This window comes from Wasmannia auropunctata, unplaced genomic scaffold (assembly GCF_000956235.1).
Source record: "Wasmannia auropunctata unplaced genomic scaffold, wasmannia.A_1.0 LD336057.1, whole genome shotgun sequence".
NCBI classification, from domain to species: Eukaryota; Metazoa; Arthropoda; class Insecta; order Hymenoptera; family Formicidae; genus Wasmannia; species Wasmannia auropunctata.
The window spans coordinates 1398179-1414410 of NW_012026833.1; the positions used below are offsets into that span (position 1 = coordinate 1398179).

The 16232-nt window shown below is 34.9% G+C and overlaps 3 protein-coding genes across 3 annotated transcripts; 1 reads left to right on the plus strand and 2 right to left on the minus strand.

The window, feature by feature from the left end:
- Positions 1-19: 19 nt before the first annotated feature.
- Positions 20-1974, minus strand: LOC105450729. Its single transcript, XM_011690710.1, has 4 exons — positions 1684-1974; positions 908-1330; positions 596-780; positions 20-505 (listed from the first exon to the last, which is right to left on the minus strand). Exons 1-4 carry the CDS (start codon positions 1936-1938, stop codon positions 220-222), a joined length of 1149 nt encoding a protein of 382 aa, XP_011689012.1. The 5' UTR covers positions 1939-1974; the 3' UTR covers positions 20-219.
- A 213-nt stretch (positions 1975-2187) lies between these two features.
- Positions 2188-16087, plus strand: LOC105450731. The gene is made up of 4 exons (XM_011690712.1): positions 2188-2891; positions 12643-13009; positions 14252-14580; positions 14838-16087. The coding sequence occupies exons 1-4, from the start codon at positions 2832-2834 to the stop codon at positions 14976-14978; spliced, it is 897 nt and encodes a 298-aa protein (XP_011689014.1). The 5' UTR covers positions 2188-2831; the 3' UTR covers positions 14979-16087.
- On the minus strand, positions 2902-5403 carry LOC105450730. The gene is made up of 5 exons (XM_011690711.1): positions 5108-5403; positions 4876-5019; positions 4363-4502; positions 3827-4022; positions 2902-3017 (listed from the first exon to the last, which is right to left on the minus strand). Exons 3-5 carry the CDS (start codon positions 4488-4490, stop codon positions 3012-3014), a joined length of 330 nt encoding a protein of 109 aa, XP_011689013.1. The 5' UTR covers positions 4491-4502; positions 4876-5019; positions 5108-5403; the 3' UTR covers positions 2902-3011.
- Positions 16088-16232: the final 145 nt, after the last annotated feature.

A 16232-nucleotide genomic window follows, 5' to 3' on the forward strand; every position in this document is an offset into this window, starting at 1 on the left:
TAAATAAATTTTAATCAATATATTAAGGCTATATGATAAATTATGTAATTATAATTGAATTATAACATTAATTATCAAATATAAATCTACAAATAAACTTGAAAATCAATGTAAGAAAGAATTAAATTCTAATTTAGTCCGATTTTAATCCCTAAATATATTTAGAAATTCGGAGTAAACTAGACAATTGTACATTTTTTTACAAGTGTGATTTAGCGATTACATCTTCTTTAAAATATTTTCCATTGGTTTTTTGAATAACGTTTCATTGACGGCGGCGATTTCAGTCATTACACTTTTCTGCTCTTCAGACAGTGCTGTAATAACTTTTAAAAATGACAGCACAAGCTTTCCGAAGTTCTTGTCTTTGGAATAACAAAGTGCCTTCTCCGAGAATAATTTGGTAATTTTATCGATCATATTGTGGTCCAGTCTCACAGATAAAAAGTTTTGCAATACAGATATATGCCATAATTTCAATTCCTTGACATATTCAAGAAACTCTCTGCAAAAATACAAGAAAGTTATTAAATCTGCTTTGAATTCAATCTTCAGAACTGAATAAAATTATATCACGTGACTGTGTAAAACATACCCTAAAAGAATTATTTTCCTGTCCTGATCAAACGTATTGACAATGGTGGTCATCAACGTTACATCTTTCAACTCGGTACTGAGAATAGGAACAAATATGAGTTGCTGAACCTCATCGGGAAATATTTTGATGCATTCAACAATAGCAGATGACAATAAACGAGACGGCTCCTCGAGTTCAAGTATCTATAAACGCAATGCGAACATTAGTGTAGAGTAATTGATGCAAACAGTAATTAATGAGGAAAAAATATCTAGTAGATATTTTTATATCCTAGTAGATATTTAGATATCAGTAATGTGCTATTGGTACCTTTGGTAGCAACAGATGCGTGCAGAATACATTGAGATATCTCATTCTTTGCTCGACGGTCATATCGTTCAACGACTGACACAGATTATAGATACCCTTGTGACTTAATTTTCTCGCCATTTCGTTCACCAGTGGGACAAGATCTTCGTCGGGTAGGTTGTCTAACTGGGTGAGATCTAGCCTGCCGTTATTTCGTTCTAAATTCTCGCAGGCACACTCCAAAATATCACACCTTTGCGGCACTGCGGCAGTAGATCTCCTTGGTTCTACAATTGTTTCAACTTGTGTAAAGTAAAATTGAGTAGACGGTGGCAGCGCTGATTGATCATCCCTCATTTGAGTATTTTGAGTTTCGCTATTGTTCATCGGCACATCATCATCGTCGTTGCTCTCTTCGGTCTCTGAATGCGTTTCTTCTTCATTCTAAATTGAACAATGCATTTGCAATATTTATGTTAAATTATCTGTATATGTGTGTATTATTTTATATATATATATATATATATATATATATATATAATAATACACATAAACATAATCATAAATAAACAGAAAACATCAAAAACATAAAATAATTATTGTGTAAACAAAAAACTACATTGTATAAACCACATTGTGTAAACCACTAATTAGGCAACTTTGTTATATATATATATATATATATATATATATATATCAAAGAGAATACAAGTTATTATAAAAATTAAATGACTATGCAAGCTTCACTTAGAGACTGTAATTCATAACATGCATGTACCAACTCGTGCAATTCTAACCTGTCCCGCTATAACTTTCCACAATGGATTAGCCTGAGCGATGTTATCCTTCATCGCTTCCCTGATAGATTCAAGTCTCGTCATGGTTTCTTCCGATAATGTGTATTTTTGAAAAAAGACCTCCGAATCCGTATTTTCCCGCATCATCTCGCTCGCGTTGCGTCTCGCGCATGTCGTTCGCGTGTTTCCACTGACATCATTCGGTTCAGTGACGTATCTGTCGTCCCCTCCGTAGATCGAATGTTTTGTAGACATACCTACCGAGAAATTCTTTTTACCGGGAAATTATTTCTGGGCAGGAATTCAGAGCATATGTTCCGAAAATAAGAATTATAAAACAGAATGCATACCTATGCAATACAGATATCAGGAATAGATAAAATAATTTATAATTATTAATATATTTATTTTTTATTATAAATATAATTATAATATGTATAATATAAATTATAATTATATAAATAATTATATTATTTAAAACAATAATTACTTTCAAATCTGTGGAAAACGTCTATTATAATATATAATATTTGTCGATGGAATGCAGAAATGCAACACAGAATTTGCCAACAGAATATTAATATAGTGCATTATGTAGAAATCGAGTAATATTTGTCGTTTAGCAAGTATTTAAGTGATGTATTCCAATTAATGAATTTTTTACAGCTTTATGTCGACTTTGCGACCAAGCTTTGATTAACTTAAGTCAACAGAAAGAATGATCTACGATAAATCTTCTTATTATATCATTTGTTGTCCTGATTTAATCTTCTTTTCACAACTTCGTCAAACAAACAATTAATAATATATTCCATCTAAAATAGTACAAAACAGTACAGTTAATAGAATTAACAACAGTACAGTACGCTAACAGATTGCTCGAACATTGTTTGATAAGTTCATAAAAAAAATTAAAAAAAAACACAAGGCGAGTGCACTTCCCCCAGAGTCCCTGGTCGGTCACGCGTCACGCGGCTCGTCCGCCGTCAGCCGTGCGACGTGCGAGTCTGGCGAGTCAGTCAGTAATCAGTCGTTGACGATCAACGCGCGAGTTGAGACGTCCGTCGTGAGTATTCGTGCATTTGAAATACACACACGATCGGCAGATACACAGCGACAGCAGCAGCAGATATTCGCCAAGCGATTCCATGATCACGCCCGCGAGAAACGTCGATTTGCCAGAACGCTCAATCTTTCTCGGCAGCAAGGTGAGCCACACGATCATCGTAGATCTGCGATTTCCGATTGTGCGCATTTCTCTGAATAACGTGGAACTTCGAGCGTGACCTGAAGGACTCATCCTCGAGACCTCGGGGACCGTTCGTTCCTTAAACCTGAAAAAGGCATTTGGCATTTATCTCTTGTGCTTTCTTCACGAGGAGCTACCTGCATCTGAGAGGTCCGTGATAAGCGATGATAATGCGTATGCTTGTATATAAAATGAAAACAAGCAGCCAAATGTATATATACACGGAGAGAATTTTTTTTTAAATTTACCCTGCAAATCATGTTAATTATGGGACAATATAGTATTTAGGCAAATTTTACTGTGCACTACAATAAGATTTCGCAGTAAAATTTATTGTAGTGCACAGTAAAATTTACCTAAAATACTATATTGTCTCACAATTAACATGATTTTCAGGGTAAATTTTGAAAGAAAATTCTCTCCGTGTATAAGTATTTTTTCAAGCACTTTTACACTTACGCTTCTTTCCTTTGCTTTCTTACCAGAAGCGTGGTGATCCCTCATCGTATTTTTGTAGCGCTATTTACAAATTTGTACGGAACCTACAGTTTTAACACCGGTTCCGAACTGCCTGAGGGATTTTCATGGCAAGATATATACTCTTGATGGTTTTGCCTTCCGCGAGATAACGATCGAATAAAAATCCGATGGTAAGAAAGCGAAGGACTCGAAAGAAGCGAAAAGGTAGAAAATCTAAACGCATAATACATATGCATTTGGCAATGTTGTTTTCATTTTGTATATACTTATACACGCATACGCATTATTGCGGACATTTGCGATATACAGACTATTTCTAGTCGGATTTGAATCCGGGTCTGCGGAACACAGAAAGCAAAAGCAGACGCACAACTTTTGCGCTACGTGTGTATATAGGTGAATTATTGAAATTACTGTAAATGTTGATGAAATGGCTGACGCTGCTGGACAACAGACTGTGTAACCATAAGCCGTTGATATGATTATCGCCTCTTCGACAGCTTCACAGAATTTTCCCGCAGCAAGGAATTTCCTTTGTTTCCGATACGCGGTAAACGCTCTCTCCCGCGTGCCGTGTGTCACGTGCGCGCTGTGAACGGCGATTTGAATCCTGAATATGGAAATTATTCACATGCATATTACGGTTAATTTGCGTCCGTCGCTGCATCGTCGTTTTTGCAATGCAAAAACGATAGCGGAGCGTGATAAACGATAAGGTTCCACGTTCGGCACGCAAATCAATTGTGATATGCCGCCCATCGGATATGACATCCGCGCCGTTTTTATCGAGTTCAATAATGAGAGATAAATTGCTCCGTGTAATTCCGGATAGTTTCGCTTCATTGCTTGTTTGAAAAAAAAAGCGGATGACAAGCGGATGTATAATATATGAATAAATCATTGCTCGTGCGTGAAACAGTGCATTATCGTAAACATGATTTTATTCATACCTGAGAATATCGTGAAGAAGATCGTATATTGGCCTTCTATCTTCTATCAGGCATATTTCAACACGTAATATAATTGGAATAAATTTGAGGTCTGCTTCCTCTTCCTCGTCGCGGTTTCTCGTAGACATCACTTTTTTATTCTAGGTGTATCATGTATTTAGCGTTATACAGGGTGTCCCGAAATTCGCGAATCATAATATCATAGCAAGAAAGTCTTCAAAAAATTAAGTAAAAAAGTTATTTGTAATTTTTTATTTTAAGTAATAGTTTTTGAGATATGAGGATTTAAATTTAGCCAATTATAGATTAGTACTCGCGTGAAGTGCGCGACCGCTAACACTATCGACGCGCTCACGGACATGTTTCCGTTTAATCGTAATCTATAATTGGCTAAATTTAAACTCTTATATATCAAAAATTACTACTCAAATTAAAAATTTACAAATAACTTTTTTACTTAATTTTTCGAAGACTTTCTTGCTACGATATTTTGATTTGTGAATTTTGAGATACCTTGTATATGATCCTTCCATTGATTTATGCGCGTGTCTCATATTGTACGCGTATTAAATTATCAGATTATCGTATTAGCCTCAGGCTGAGTTCCGATCCACGTTAATTGCATTTAGATTAGGATTATTCACACATTAATTTATTCTAAAATAAGTTAACAATATTAATAATAATATAGATAGAAAAAAGTAGTACAAAAAAATAGTATGTTAATATCAATTGTAAAACCTACCTTTTTTTAGAAAACCTGAAAAACCGCTAGCCGAATGTAATGTGGAATTATGACGTAAAAGGAATTGTGACGTTAGCGCGTCAGACTTCAATCTTGAATCTTTAATCTTGAAAACAATTTTTGTTTCCGTCCGTTCGTTTCGCTCTCTGGTCTTCTTTTTACTCTGTGTAGTACACTTGCAATCAAAACAGCCAATATCGTTCTGCGGTTGACACTAAAATAGAGCATGTGTAATCCGTTCAGATGTGTAATATATTTGTTTCTTTTATTTCCAAGCATACAGATAGAAAATAATATTTCTTTAGATTTAACAAATTTCGAAGAAAATTATTTCAAGCAATCACGTTTTTTTCTGTTTGGCTTACATTTACTTCATTGAAACAATATAATTCTAAATGAAACATTACTTTGTTTAATACAAATTTTGTAATTTTATTGAATTAACTATATTGTTTGGTAAAAAAAACGCGATTGATTGAAACAATTTTCTTCAAAATTTATTAAATCTAAAGAAATATTTCTCTCTGTGCAGCGAAGAAATTGACAAAAATAAAGAAAAAGAATCCGAATGATCGTATTGATAGGTATAATATTACATTTATTCAATCTCATTTTAAAATTTTTATTCTTTCTTCTCTGACACTTATATAGCTAAGCGTAAGAAATGATAACTAATCAGTAGTTAATCGCTTAACCAGATAAATGTCGATATATTTAAACTTTGAGTCGAGTCCCGTCCCATCTCATTTGGTTTCAACCAAGAATTCCGTGCATCCACTTTTTTGCATCCAATTAACATTGGAATGCACTTTCTTTCACACGTGACTCGGAATTGAAAAACTTCTATCGAGGCCACGTTTCTATATTTGGAGTTGCCACGTGATGAATCTAATCTTTCTAATAAACGAGATTCCGATTTTCGAAAAAATTGTAGGCTTGCCTTGTTAACAGATTTACAAGAGACATTTATTTTTTCATGACAAAGTTAACGCTAACGAGAGAAATTAGAATGATAGGTGAAATTAAACCGGCTCTATAATAACACGCATTGTTTAGCCAACTTCAAAACGATGATTTTCATTAATGGCTTGTACTAACAGACGCTTCTAAGAACCGATTAGGCAAAGCCTAATCTCTTCATAAATTATCTCGTTAAATTGAGCGATTATAGTGACGCGCGCGAGACACTTCGTTTTCCAAACATCTATTTTACAGAAGCGTTTTACAGTTTGTAAATATACTGCAGTTTGTATATCCAGGCGACAGTGTATCATAATACCGATATCTCTGATGTAACGATTTTAGCATTGCATTAATATTTAATTTTTGTGTTCATTAATTATCAATATTAAAATGATTGACGTATTAAAAGACATTCGTGATCGTATTTTCCTCGCGTGGCGTAAGAAGTGACGCTTTTAATACGATGTAGTCTCAGCTAAATTATTACATAATAGATTTATGATGCCAATTCCGCTAATAAGACAATAAGTAATTCTACTAGTAACATAGTGATTATTAGATGGACGTAGATGATGATGCAGGAGTTTTTTTATTATCTAATGTTTTGTTTGCAGATCCCTCAATTTATAATTAGAAGTCTGAATACTATTTGAGACGATTTGCATTTACGTACATTCAATTACGCGTATGGGAAACGGATGTATTCTTAGACAACTCCCAAGTAATAAGATGACGTCAAATGACGTCAAATCATGTCTCAATAACGTCTTAATGACGTCTTAATGACGTTATTTCTCACGTCGTTTCTAACGTCGATATGTTGATCAGTATAACTATATAACTTCAGGAAGTCATTATCTACGAGTCCTCATCAGACTTGTGGTTTTAATTTACGTAAATCATTCATTATTCAAATTATATGTATCAATTATTCTCAATATTCACGTTTAACAGTTTATAAATTTAGAAACTCAGATAAATCGACTGCATATTATTTATTCATCAATTTGTATACTCAACAATTTGTGTTTAGGTTGAATTTTTTTTTGTATTGACATTTTGGATCTATCACTGTTTATTTAGCGCCTGCCAAGGAAATCATGATAAATTACAACTGCATTTAACGAGACGCATCTGCAAATGAATGTTTCTTCAAGATTATGATCTATTTTGAGTTGATTTCTTTAACGAACTGTCTTGTCATTGCTACGATTTACTTTGGATAAATTCTGTTTTATTCTATTAAATAAACGTTGCTTTGTTTTAACACCGGCAATTCGATCTTTCTGTAGACTTAATTAATTATGCAGACGATTTGTCTACATAATTAAAATGAATCGATATTGTAATGTAATACCTCTGTAATACCTACGCTGAAGTGTGACTCTTCTGTAATAATTAGTCAATCTAAACGTATCTGCACAATGAGTCATTGAATCGATATAAGTAACACATCTGTCGTAAGTTTGCCACATTAAATTGTGAATTAGTCGAAAACCAAAAATAGTTGGCCGATGGAATATAGATTCGTTTTTCCAATTCAATTTGACAATTATTATAATTGATCCTGATAATCTCCCTAGATTACACAAACGATTGTGATATAGACTACTGTATGGGAGCCGCGTCTACGTCAAGTAACAGCTTTGTACCGTGAAAATTAATATTAATATACATAATTAAATGGATTCTAAAACTTCGATTTTTGCATACTCAGCCTCGATATCAGCGCACTAAAAATTTTCGATTAAAAACAAAATATGAAAGTCGCAGAGAGCTACAGAAACCACGACATTAGTATGGAAATCGCGCATACTGTCATGATAATTTCACTATAAAAAATTACCCGCAAGTTAGAGGCTTTGTCCTCCGTTCAGCATTGTCTGTCGTGCCGCTATCAAATTCATTAGCATCGCCACGCCGCGTCGCGGCAACTGGTTTTGCCGTTGGAAAACCCAGGTGGCAAGGCCGTTTTCTACGTACATACGTCTCGTTTGAGCAATGCACGTTGTTGTCACTGAACCGTGCGAACACACTTTTGCATCGCTTGCCGATGAAACGACACGATTTGCATAGATAGAGCATTTCGTAGAGAAATCTATTTCCAGATGAAAAGCGTACGATGAGTCACAATGTCACTCGTAATTATACGGCATAAAATTCTTATTTCTGCAGTGTCTGCTTGGAATTTAAATTGGTAATATCACAGGAACGTAAAGAATTGATAACAAAAAATTTGTGAATATAAATGATTCTCTACTTTTGATAAACTGTTATGAATATTATAAATATATAATAAATTTTTTATTGGTTCTTTCGTAAAATAGCTGCAATATAGTTGGAATTCCAAATTTTAAGCTAATATCTGCTTGCATACGATTAGGGGCTAAAGACTTTTTTTTAATTTAGTAACTTCAAAACTACTATTTTGGTCATAAGTGTTACGCTCGGTAAAGTTAATCAATTAAAAAACTCAAATAAATCACTGCATTATTTATTCACCATTTTGTACGAGTATGCTTAAAAATTTGTGTTTAGGCTGAACGTTGTTTTAATTAGGCATTTTGGACCCATCACAATATTTATTTATTATAATGCGTTAATAGATATTCGATCACCCGACGAGTATCTATAAGGTGTCTATCATGAAATGTCAACGGCACTCAACAACTCCTCTTTTAACATTCTTATCTTCGCTATAAGTATAGACATCCGGCTATACACATAACACATCCGGCTTAATGGAGAATTCAATAAAATACGTTGTTATACAAGTTAAATGTACAAGTGGCATATTAATTGCCACACAAAACGAGATGTTGGAAAATTAAATTAATTAATCCAAAAATACCCACGATTTTGATTATAGTTTGCGTCTTATTACAAATGTTCTTCGTTAGACAAATGTTCGGCATTAGGCTTAATTCAGATATATAATATGTCAACAGGCAGTGCTTTTCCGCGATGAGCAATTGGTTTTACTCATTTTTCACGGACGCTAGGTTGACTTAAAATCGCGTTTAACGGCGGTACAAAAACTTTAGATAACGTACGTAAATTACGCAAAACCCGGTTACATAATGCTTATGTTTGGGTTACTTTATCTGAAATTCGCGAAAGCGCGATTAATTTTGCAAATACGAAAGCACGAGTTTGCTTACCGAACGCTTAAGCTGATAATCCCGTAAGCACGAATTTTACGATCGCGCGAAACTAACAAGGGAGGAAAATATCTTATCGGAGCGGTTTTTTTTAGCAACAAAATCACACATATCTCGCGAGATATTCGGCTAATTAATTAATTTGATTTAATTAGTAGCTACGCGTTTACTTGGAAACATTGAATTTCTTGATCCGACTTGACGAACTCTGCGATCCGAAACACTTTCAAGATCAACAATATATACGTTGCGTATTGACGAGAATGCAATCTCAATAAAGTAAAATATGGAGGGTTATCTCAAACCGGATGATATAATCAGAACTCCTTCACTCACCAAACTTCTAATTTTCTCCAAATTGATCTCTGCATAAAAGGCAAGCATAAAATAAGGGTCGAGGGATCAAACTCGAGATCCATCGACTATTCTTGCAAAGATGAAGCCATGCATCATCCTCTCTTGTCTTCAAGATATTACCTATTAGTAAAAAAAACCAGCAGTACGGTATATTCCTCTGCAGTTGCATTGCAGGTAGAAAACTCATCATGGAGGACAACAACTGTCTCTTGATCGACTTGTTTGAAATACATATCTCGAGTGATTCACACGTTTGATTAAATATATACAGGTCGTTACACTCGCAGATTACATAGATAGCACTTTCCTATAAAGCTTCAATCGAACGCGTAGAGAGCTTCTCTCGATTAAAACGTTCAAGTTTGGTTTTTTTTGCTACTTTCAGCGCAACGCTATAACGTAATCGTCATGCACTTTCCTGTTTATCATTGCGACGTGAAAAAGTCTAACGATACACCGCATGTGGGTCACGGCTGAGCTGATAGCGAGAAGCATCATATGTTCGTGTAACAGAATGTAGAAGATAACAATATAGTCGAATGTACAATTAAAATTGTCGTTTTTCTATTAATTAAAACAAAAAATCGCTTTGCTGTACAAAAGCTCTCTCTTTTTCTCTTCTTTTATACGATTAATCTAAAAATTTGAAAAATTGTAGAAATGTTTCTTTCTATCAATAAAAAATAAAAATTTGAAATTAAAATTTTACTGCTCTATTATAAGAAATAGTATTAAATGTTACATAGATTCATATTGTATAGAATTAAATATTATAGATTGTAACATCGCGACACACACACTTATTGCAGATAGACCAATTTATCCATTTATTACAGATTTTATCAGATTCAATTGAATCCAACAAAGGAATGATATACATGTGTAATTGCTTTCACACCCGCGAGACATCTGCGGTTAAAAATACACTCGTTTGCAATAGGTATACAAGGTATATCGCGTTATCGGTACAAATAACACAATTCCGGGAAGCTTGTGCACGTATGACGCAATGAGAATAGATATATGCTTTAATCACAAAGGTATACAAAGAATGCTCCATAAAAAGTTTTCTTTAGAGTTTGGGAGTGTATCCTCTGATAAAATCCGAAACAATTTTCGCCGCGGTAAAAATTTCAGTAAACGCAATATTTTTCCTAGCATTTTTAAGTTAATAGATATTGGTATTTAAAAAAAAATTATTTAGTATTTTGTATAAGCAAAATTGGTTACAAAATTATTATTATTCATGAAGTCTTGGATACCTCTTACTTTCCAAAATTAAATTTGCGATGTTGAGCAACAAGAATATTATTTTTCATTTCATATCATATATATAATATTGTACTTTAGGATCAAGTACCACTATAAAATGTTTTTTTATTTATATTTTTGATCCGCTTGAAAAAACAGTCGAGATGTCTATTGAATCGAGGTGTTCCGAAGCGAATTAAAACGGGGAAATAAAAATTCACACTCGGGAATAAAAATTCACCAACGAATTGACGAGTACATATCCATTCGAGCGATCGGCAGAATTGTATCGATTGTATATCAAAAATGAACGAGAGAAGCGCGTGTCAACTGATAACCAGATTACACACATTGGTTACTTTACACGATGAATATTTACACAGTGGTATTTAGAGACTACACTCCGCAAGGCAAGGCACGCAGCGCGCGGGGGTCAACGTAATCTCAGACTTTTTCGTATCACGGTCAGAAACATGATCGAGGAGAGACATCGGAATTTCCAGCGATTTCATTTTTTCGACCGCGAAAAGAATCGCCTCGGATGATTCAGATGAATCTTACTAAGCGCGATAATTGCAAACCTCTGTCGGGATTTATCCACACTGTCACATTAATTAGCATAAAAAGGCGATGCAAAAAATATAGGAATTACCAATATCAAAGTGGCGTGAGAAGTCATCCTATTTTACGAGAAGCTTTGGGAAAATCTACAAAACGAGTGCTGGAACATCTATCGATACGAATTGCGAGATAATTTTGTTTTGCTTCGTAATAGTTTGAAAATATATTAATGATTGTATATATATTTTATATATTTAACTGTTATACAGTTTTGTGATATTCGAATGCTGGCGGTCTCTGCAGTAGGTTTCTATCTTTGATAACACTCTAAATTTTCAATTAAACGCTTCATGCCAAATCACCTGTCAGTTCAATTACAGTAAAATTTTGCACAATAGCGTTTCAATTCCATATAATACTTTTTTTTCGCAGACCGGAACTTATTCTCAAAGAATATACTGTGCAAGCGAGTGATGCGTGTTTGTATGCATCTGACAATAGCGCCGGAAGTACGTCAATATAAGTGGATCGTTAAATTCAGAATCGCATATAATTACGATAATGGCACGTCCGTGAGAGCACGAAAAAAAGAAGTAATTCATTTTCGAAACAAGTTTCGATCATGGCTTGTTTTTAACCGATGTTCTAATTTTGGTCATATTGTGATTTTTTTGATAAAAAGTCTAGAATCTATCGAGCTAAAGGACTACTAAAATTAAATTAAAAAGAAAAAATCGTAGAGAAAGAAAAATGATAAACTAATTTTCATAAAAGATGTACTTCCGTGAAATGCTTTTCCACATTTTCACAGCCGTCTTTGCTTCGTCATGCTTTTCGTTATGACGATGTGCGAGCGCGAGTATAATAAACTCATGTCTCCCAGGAAAATGCTGCGCCTGGTTACTGACTGTATCTACTTAACGAGAAATAATGTGAGGAGCGTCTGGTTTGACGTTAGCAGCGGCATTGAGAAATGTCGCGTGTAACGAATGCATAGCTTGAAAGCACATGATTTATACCCTGTGGCTTAAATGTCGCGCATTTTTTCTAGACAATGTAAAAATTCAATTAAAAATAACGCGCGGTTCTTTCTTTTATCTGATCTTTTTATCCGTCGGGAAGATTTATGAAGTGCTTAACAACATAATCACATCCACGCTTATATTTCATTTTTATTTTAAAAGGATCGAATATTATTCTTAAAACAACATTGTATTCCAATGCTGCGATTGTAATTTGCAGGCGCATCGAGCGTTTAGGAAAATGCCGATTCTGTCCCAGCTGTCGCGCCGATTTCACGACATGCTGACGACGGACGCGAAACCGGATCCGCCGCGAACCGGAAGTTACGTGCACAATCTTTCGCCGAGCGCGGACGAGGAGTCGACGAAAACGCAGTCGAAGTCGATGCCCGCCACGCCGGAAAAGGAGAAGGATGACGTAACCGCGTCGATGCAGAGACAAAGGTCGGTGCCGAATGACGCGAGGCCGACGACACCCACCGATTTTTGTACGAAGCCGGAAGATCTCGGCGACACGAGGCCCACGAGCGAGTCGAAGGAGTACAAACGGCCAAGGACGAAGACGAAACCAAAATATAGCAAATATAGTAAGTTGTAACAAGAGCGTTATCGTGGCCGTAAAGACCGGTGCAATTGTCGACACGAAGCGAAGATCGTCCGCGGAATTTTATTATTTTGTCACGCTAGTATTTTTTACTGCGCTCCATAACTTTTATCTAGGAAACACTTTTCCTTACACTTCACAGCGAAGAGGAATATTTTGAAATTTGTTTTTTTTTTACAAAAATAGGACGGATGTGATGAAAAAGACTATTTGGGCAGAGAATTTGTAAAATTTCTTACATTCGTGATTTTTTGCGATTAGACTCTTAATTTTGTAAATGGAAATAAACCTATCATAAATGGAAAGATACGATTGCGAAAGATACGAAATGCAAAGAAAGAAATTACGCAACAAGTAGTTATTTCGGCATTACATTTCGACAAATTGACGTATGACATTTGCATTAAAAATTAGCGGTGATGCAGGAGGAAAATTACTGAAAAGTGAAATTATGTCGCACAGTTGTCGCAATTTTATCAAAATCGAGTTAAATGAAATAAAAATGTGCCGCTTCATGCATTCATGTTGCAAATATTTGTATGACCGAAATAAGACATGTTATCTTCACGATCAAAGCACGTAAACTCGGGGAATATCAAAAGTTGCAAATCGCTACTTTGTAAAAAAAAAAAAAGGATACGAAGTGTCATTTTTGGCTGTTGTACACTTTGACGCTCTATTTGCGTTCGAAAAGCCGCAGTATAAATTATTCTGTTTGCGAACCAAACATTCGTGCTCCTTTAATTCGCATCTGCGGTTTCACGTGTAACGACGATGGAAGATTCCCTCGAACCGACTTCATAAAAATATTTTACGAGATTATCATCGCGGCGGACTCGTAATATAGCCGCCGAAATTTTGTGTCGTGCAACTCTTCCGCCGTTTCAAATCTTGGGATTATTCGCCGCGATAATACGACGTACACGATAGTTACAGTATTGAAACAGGTCGCGAACGATGATAATCGAGAAGTTAAGGCGTTATCTAGGCGCCCCTTAGTTACGCGATAACTCACAGGCGAGGTGAATTTTTATAATTGTCTAACGATCAATTGAAATGTTGTATTCGAGATAGTAAATATTTAATGCAAATGTTTAGGAATTGCGCGACAGATTTGAAAATTTCGTTACGGCATCTCGACAATCTTTATAAATAAATGTAGTTGTAAATTCGCGACAATACCCGATGTTTCTCTTTAATAATTCTACGAAATCAATTATTCCAGCGCAAGGCACGAATATCGTAAATTACAACATAGTCAATTCGAGTGGAGTGAAGATCGGCTCGCGCACGAGCTACATATGCAATGTAAATCAGTGTCCGGCGAACAACAATGCGGCACAGTCCGAGACGGCTTCGAAGCCCAAGTATCGGCCGATGCCCGAAAACGTGGAGGAGATGAGCACGTGCGAGGAGGAGCTCGGGTACGACGACATGTTCATTATTAAGACACACGTCGGGCACGGATGGCGGGACGTCGCGAGGAGGCTCTCGTATTCGGACGGGCAGATCGATCAGTTCGAGGAGAATTACAGGCACAAGGGTATCGACGAGGTGAATATCTACGTACTCTGAGAATCAGATATTCTCAGATGATTCATCAATTTTCGCGATTATCAGACTGCAATCTTGGTTGAGCAAGATATTTGAAACTTGATCGGTTCGAGATCGATGCTTGCTGTTAATGAAGCGCTAAGCATTACTCACGTAGTTAAACATTTCACGTAAAATTTACAAATTTCTTCGTAAATATACATGTATTAATAACGAGCGATTCGTCGCCGATTTTCATTCATGGATGATGATTTCAGGTAATCTATCAGCTGCTGCTCGATTGGAAGCAAGCCAACACACGGGACGCTCAACTCGGCACGTTAGTTACCATACTGTGGTCCTGCCAGGAATACGACTGCGTCGAGCGATTAGTTGCAGCTCGCAAGAATCCGTCTTAGTTGAGCGCTGCGCGCAAAAAATTTCTAATTAACGCTTGTACATACGCGAACGATTGTGATTTTTTTTTACTCGAGATAGCATTCCATTATTTTTATACATATCATATTTTAGCGCGTAGTTAATAGACACACGGTATACGCATCGTTACGAAGATCGTTTTACATTCGTCTGACACGTCAGATAGGCCGAAAGAATATTGTCTAGACCAAATTCGTATTCAAGCCTTGATTTGGCATTGTACGGAACCGCGATGAGCCTGCGTTTCAAGTAGAGACATGATCTGGTTTTTGATACGAAGGTATCATGGACGAACCTGTAACTGTCGCTTTGCGCGATACACACGTCTACACGTAATATTGCAATATGTATGTGCATATGTGTATACATACATACATACATTTTTTCTACTTATCCTTAATTTTGTAAAATCTAACAGAAATAAACATGCAATTCTTTAAATATTATATATATATTTTTTCAGTCATACAAGTCCATATACATATGCGTTTATGTTACACATTTAAAATAAATATTGAATATGATAAACTTAAACCGTATGCATGTGCATACATCAACATCCTGTAATTAATGTTTTCACTTAAGTTTTCAGATTAATATAATTTACACAGCTATTTTCTATTTTTTTCCTATCCTAATATTTTCGAATTCTCAGATTCTTTTTTTTATAAATATATACATTCTGTGCATTTTTAGCATTCATTTCTCTCAAACGTTTTACAAAAAGCTTTAAAAAAAAAAACAAATTTTCGGATATATTTAACATTCTAATACAATCCCTCTTGTACTTTTCTAACAGATTTTTTTGATAAAGAATTTATCATCCTTTATGAAATATCTCCATAGATATTTCATGTCTTCCAAAAATTTGACACTAATATTATTTTGTACTCATTGATTTAAAAAACCTATTATATCTAGTACTCTACAAAAGGATTTAAATGCATAAAATTATTTCAAATATTATGTAATTAACAAATTGATCAATAATAATTGAATTAAATATGTATTAAGCCAGACACAAATTTCTCGTTAATAATTCAAATTGTATTAATTTTGTAATTTGAATACCGATAGAATGTAAAATTAATTCTTTGATATTGAAACAATCAAAATTAATTATATATTACATTTAATATACTACAAATTGAACGAAAAAAGAAATAAATATATGCAAATGCAGTCAGTGGAATTAAAATAGTACACAACGTACAAAACTGTATATAATAATTAAG

Coding starts and splice junctions, on each gene's coding strand:
- LOC105450729 (XM_011690710.1), bottom strand. CDS start 1,938: ATGTCTACAAAACATTCGATCTACGGAGGGGACGACAGATACGTCACT. Junction 1,331..1,683: donor GGAAAGTTATAGCGGGACAG/GTTAGAATTGCA, acceptor TGTTCAATTTAG/AATGAAGAAGAAACGCATTC. Junction 506..595: donor AGGAAAATAATTCTTTTAGG/GTATGTTTTACA, acceptor GTATTTTTGCAG/AGAGTTTCTTGAATATGTCA.
- LOC105450731 (XM_011690712.1), top strand. CDS start 2,832: ATGATCACGCCCGCGAGAAACGTCGATTTGCCAGAACGCTCAATCTTT. Junction 13,010..14,251: donor ACCAAAATATAGCAAATATA/GTAAGTTGTAAC, acceptor CAATTATTCCAG/CGCAAGGCACGAATATCGTA. Junction 14,581..14,837: donor GGCACAAGGGTATCGACGAG/GTGAATATCTAC, acceptor TGATGATTTCAG/GTAATCTATCAGCTGCTGCT.
- LOC105450730 (XM_011690711.1), bottom strand. CDS start 4,490: ATGTCTACGAGAAACCGCGACGAGGAAGAGGAAGCAGACCTCAAATTT. Junction 4,023..4,362: donor CTTCTTCACGATATTCTCAG/GTATGAATAAAA, acceptor TTCCATATTCAG/GATTCAAATCGCCGTTCACA.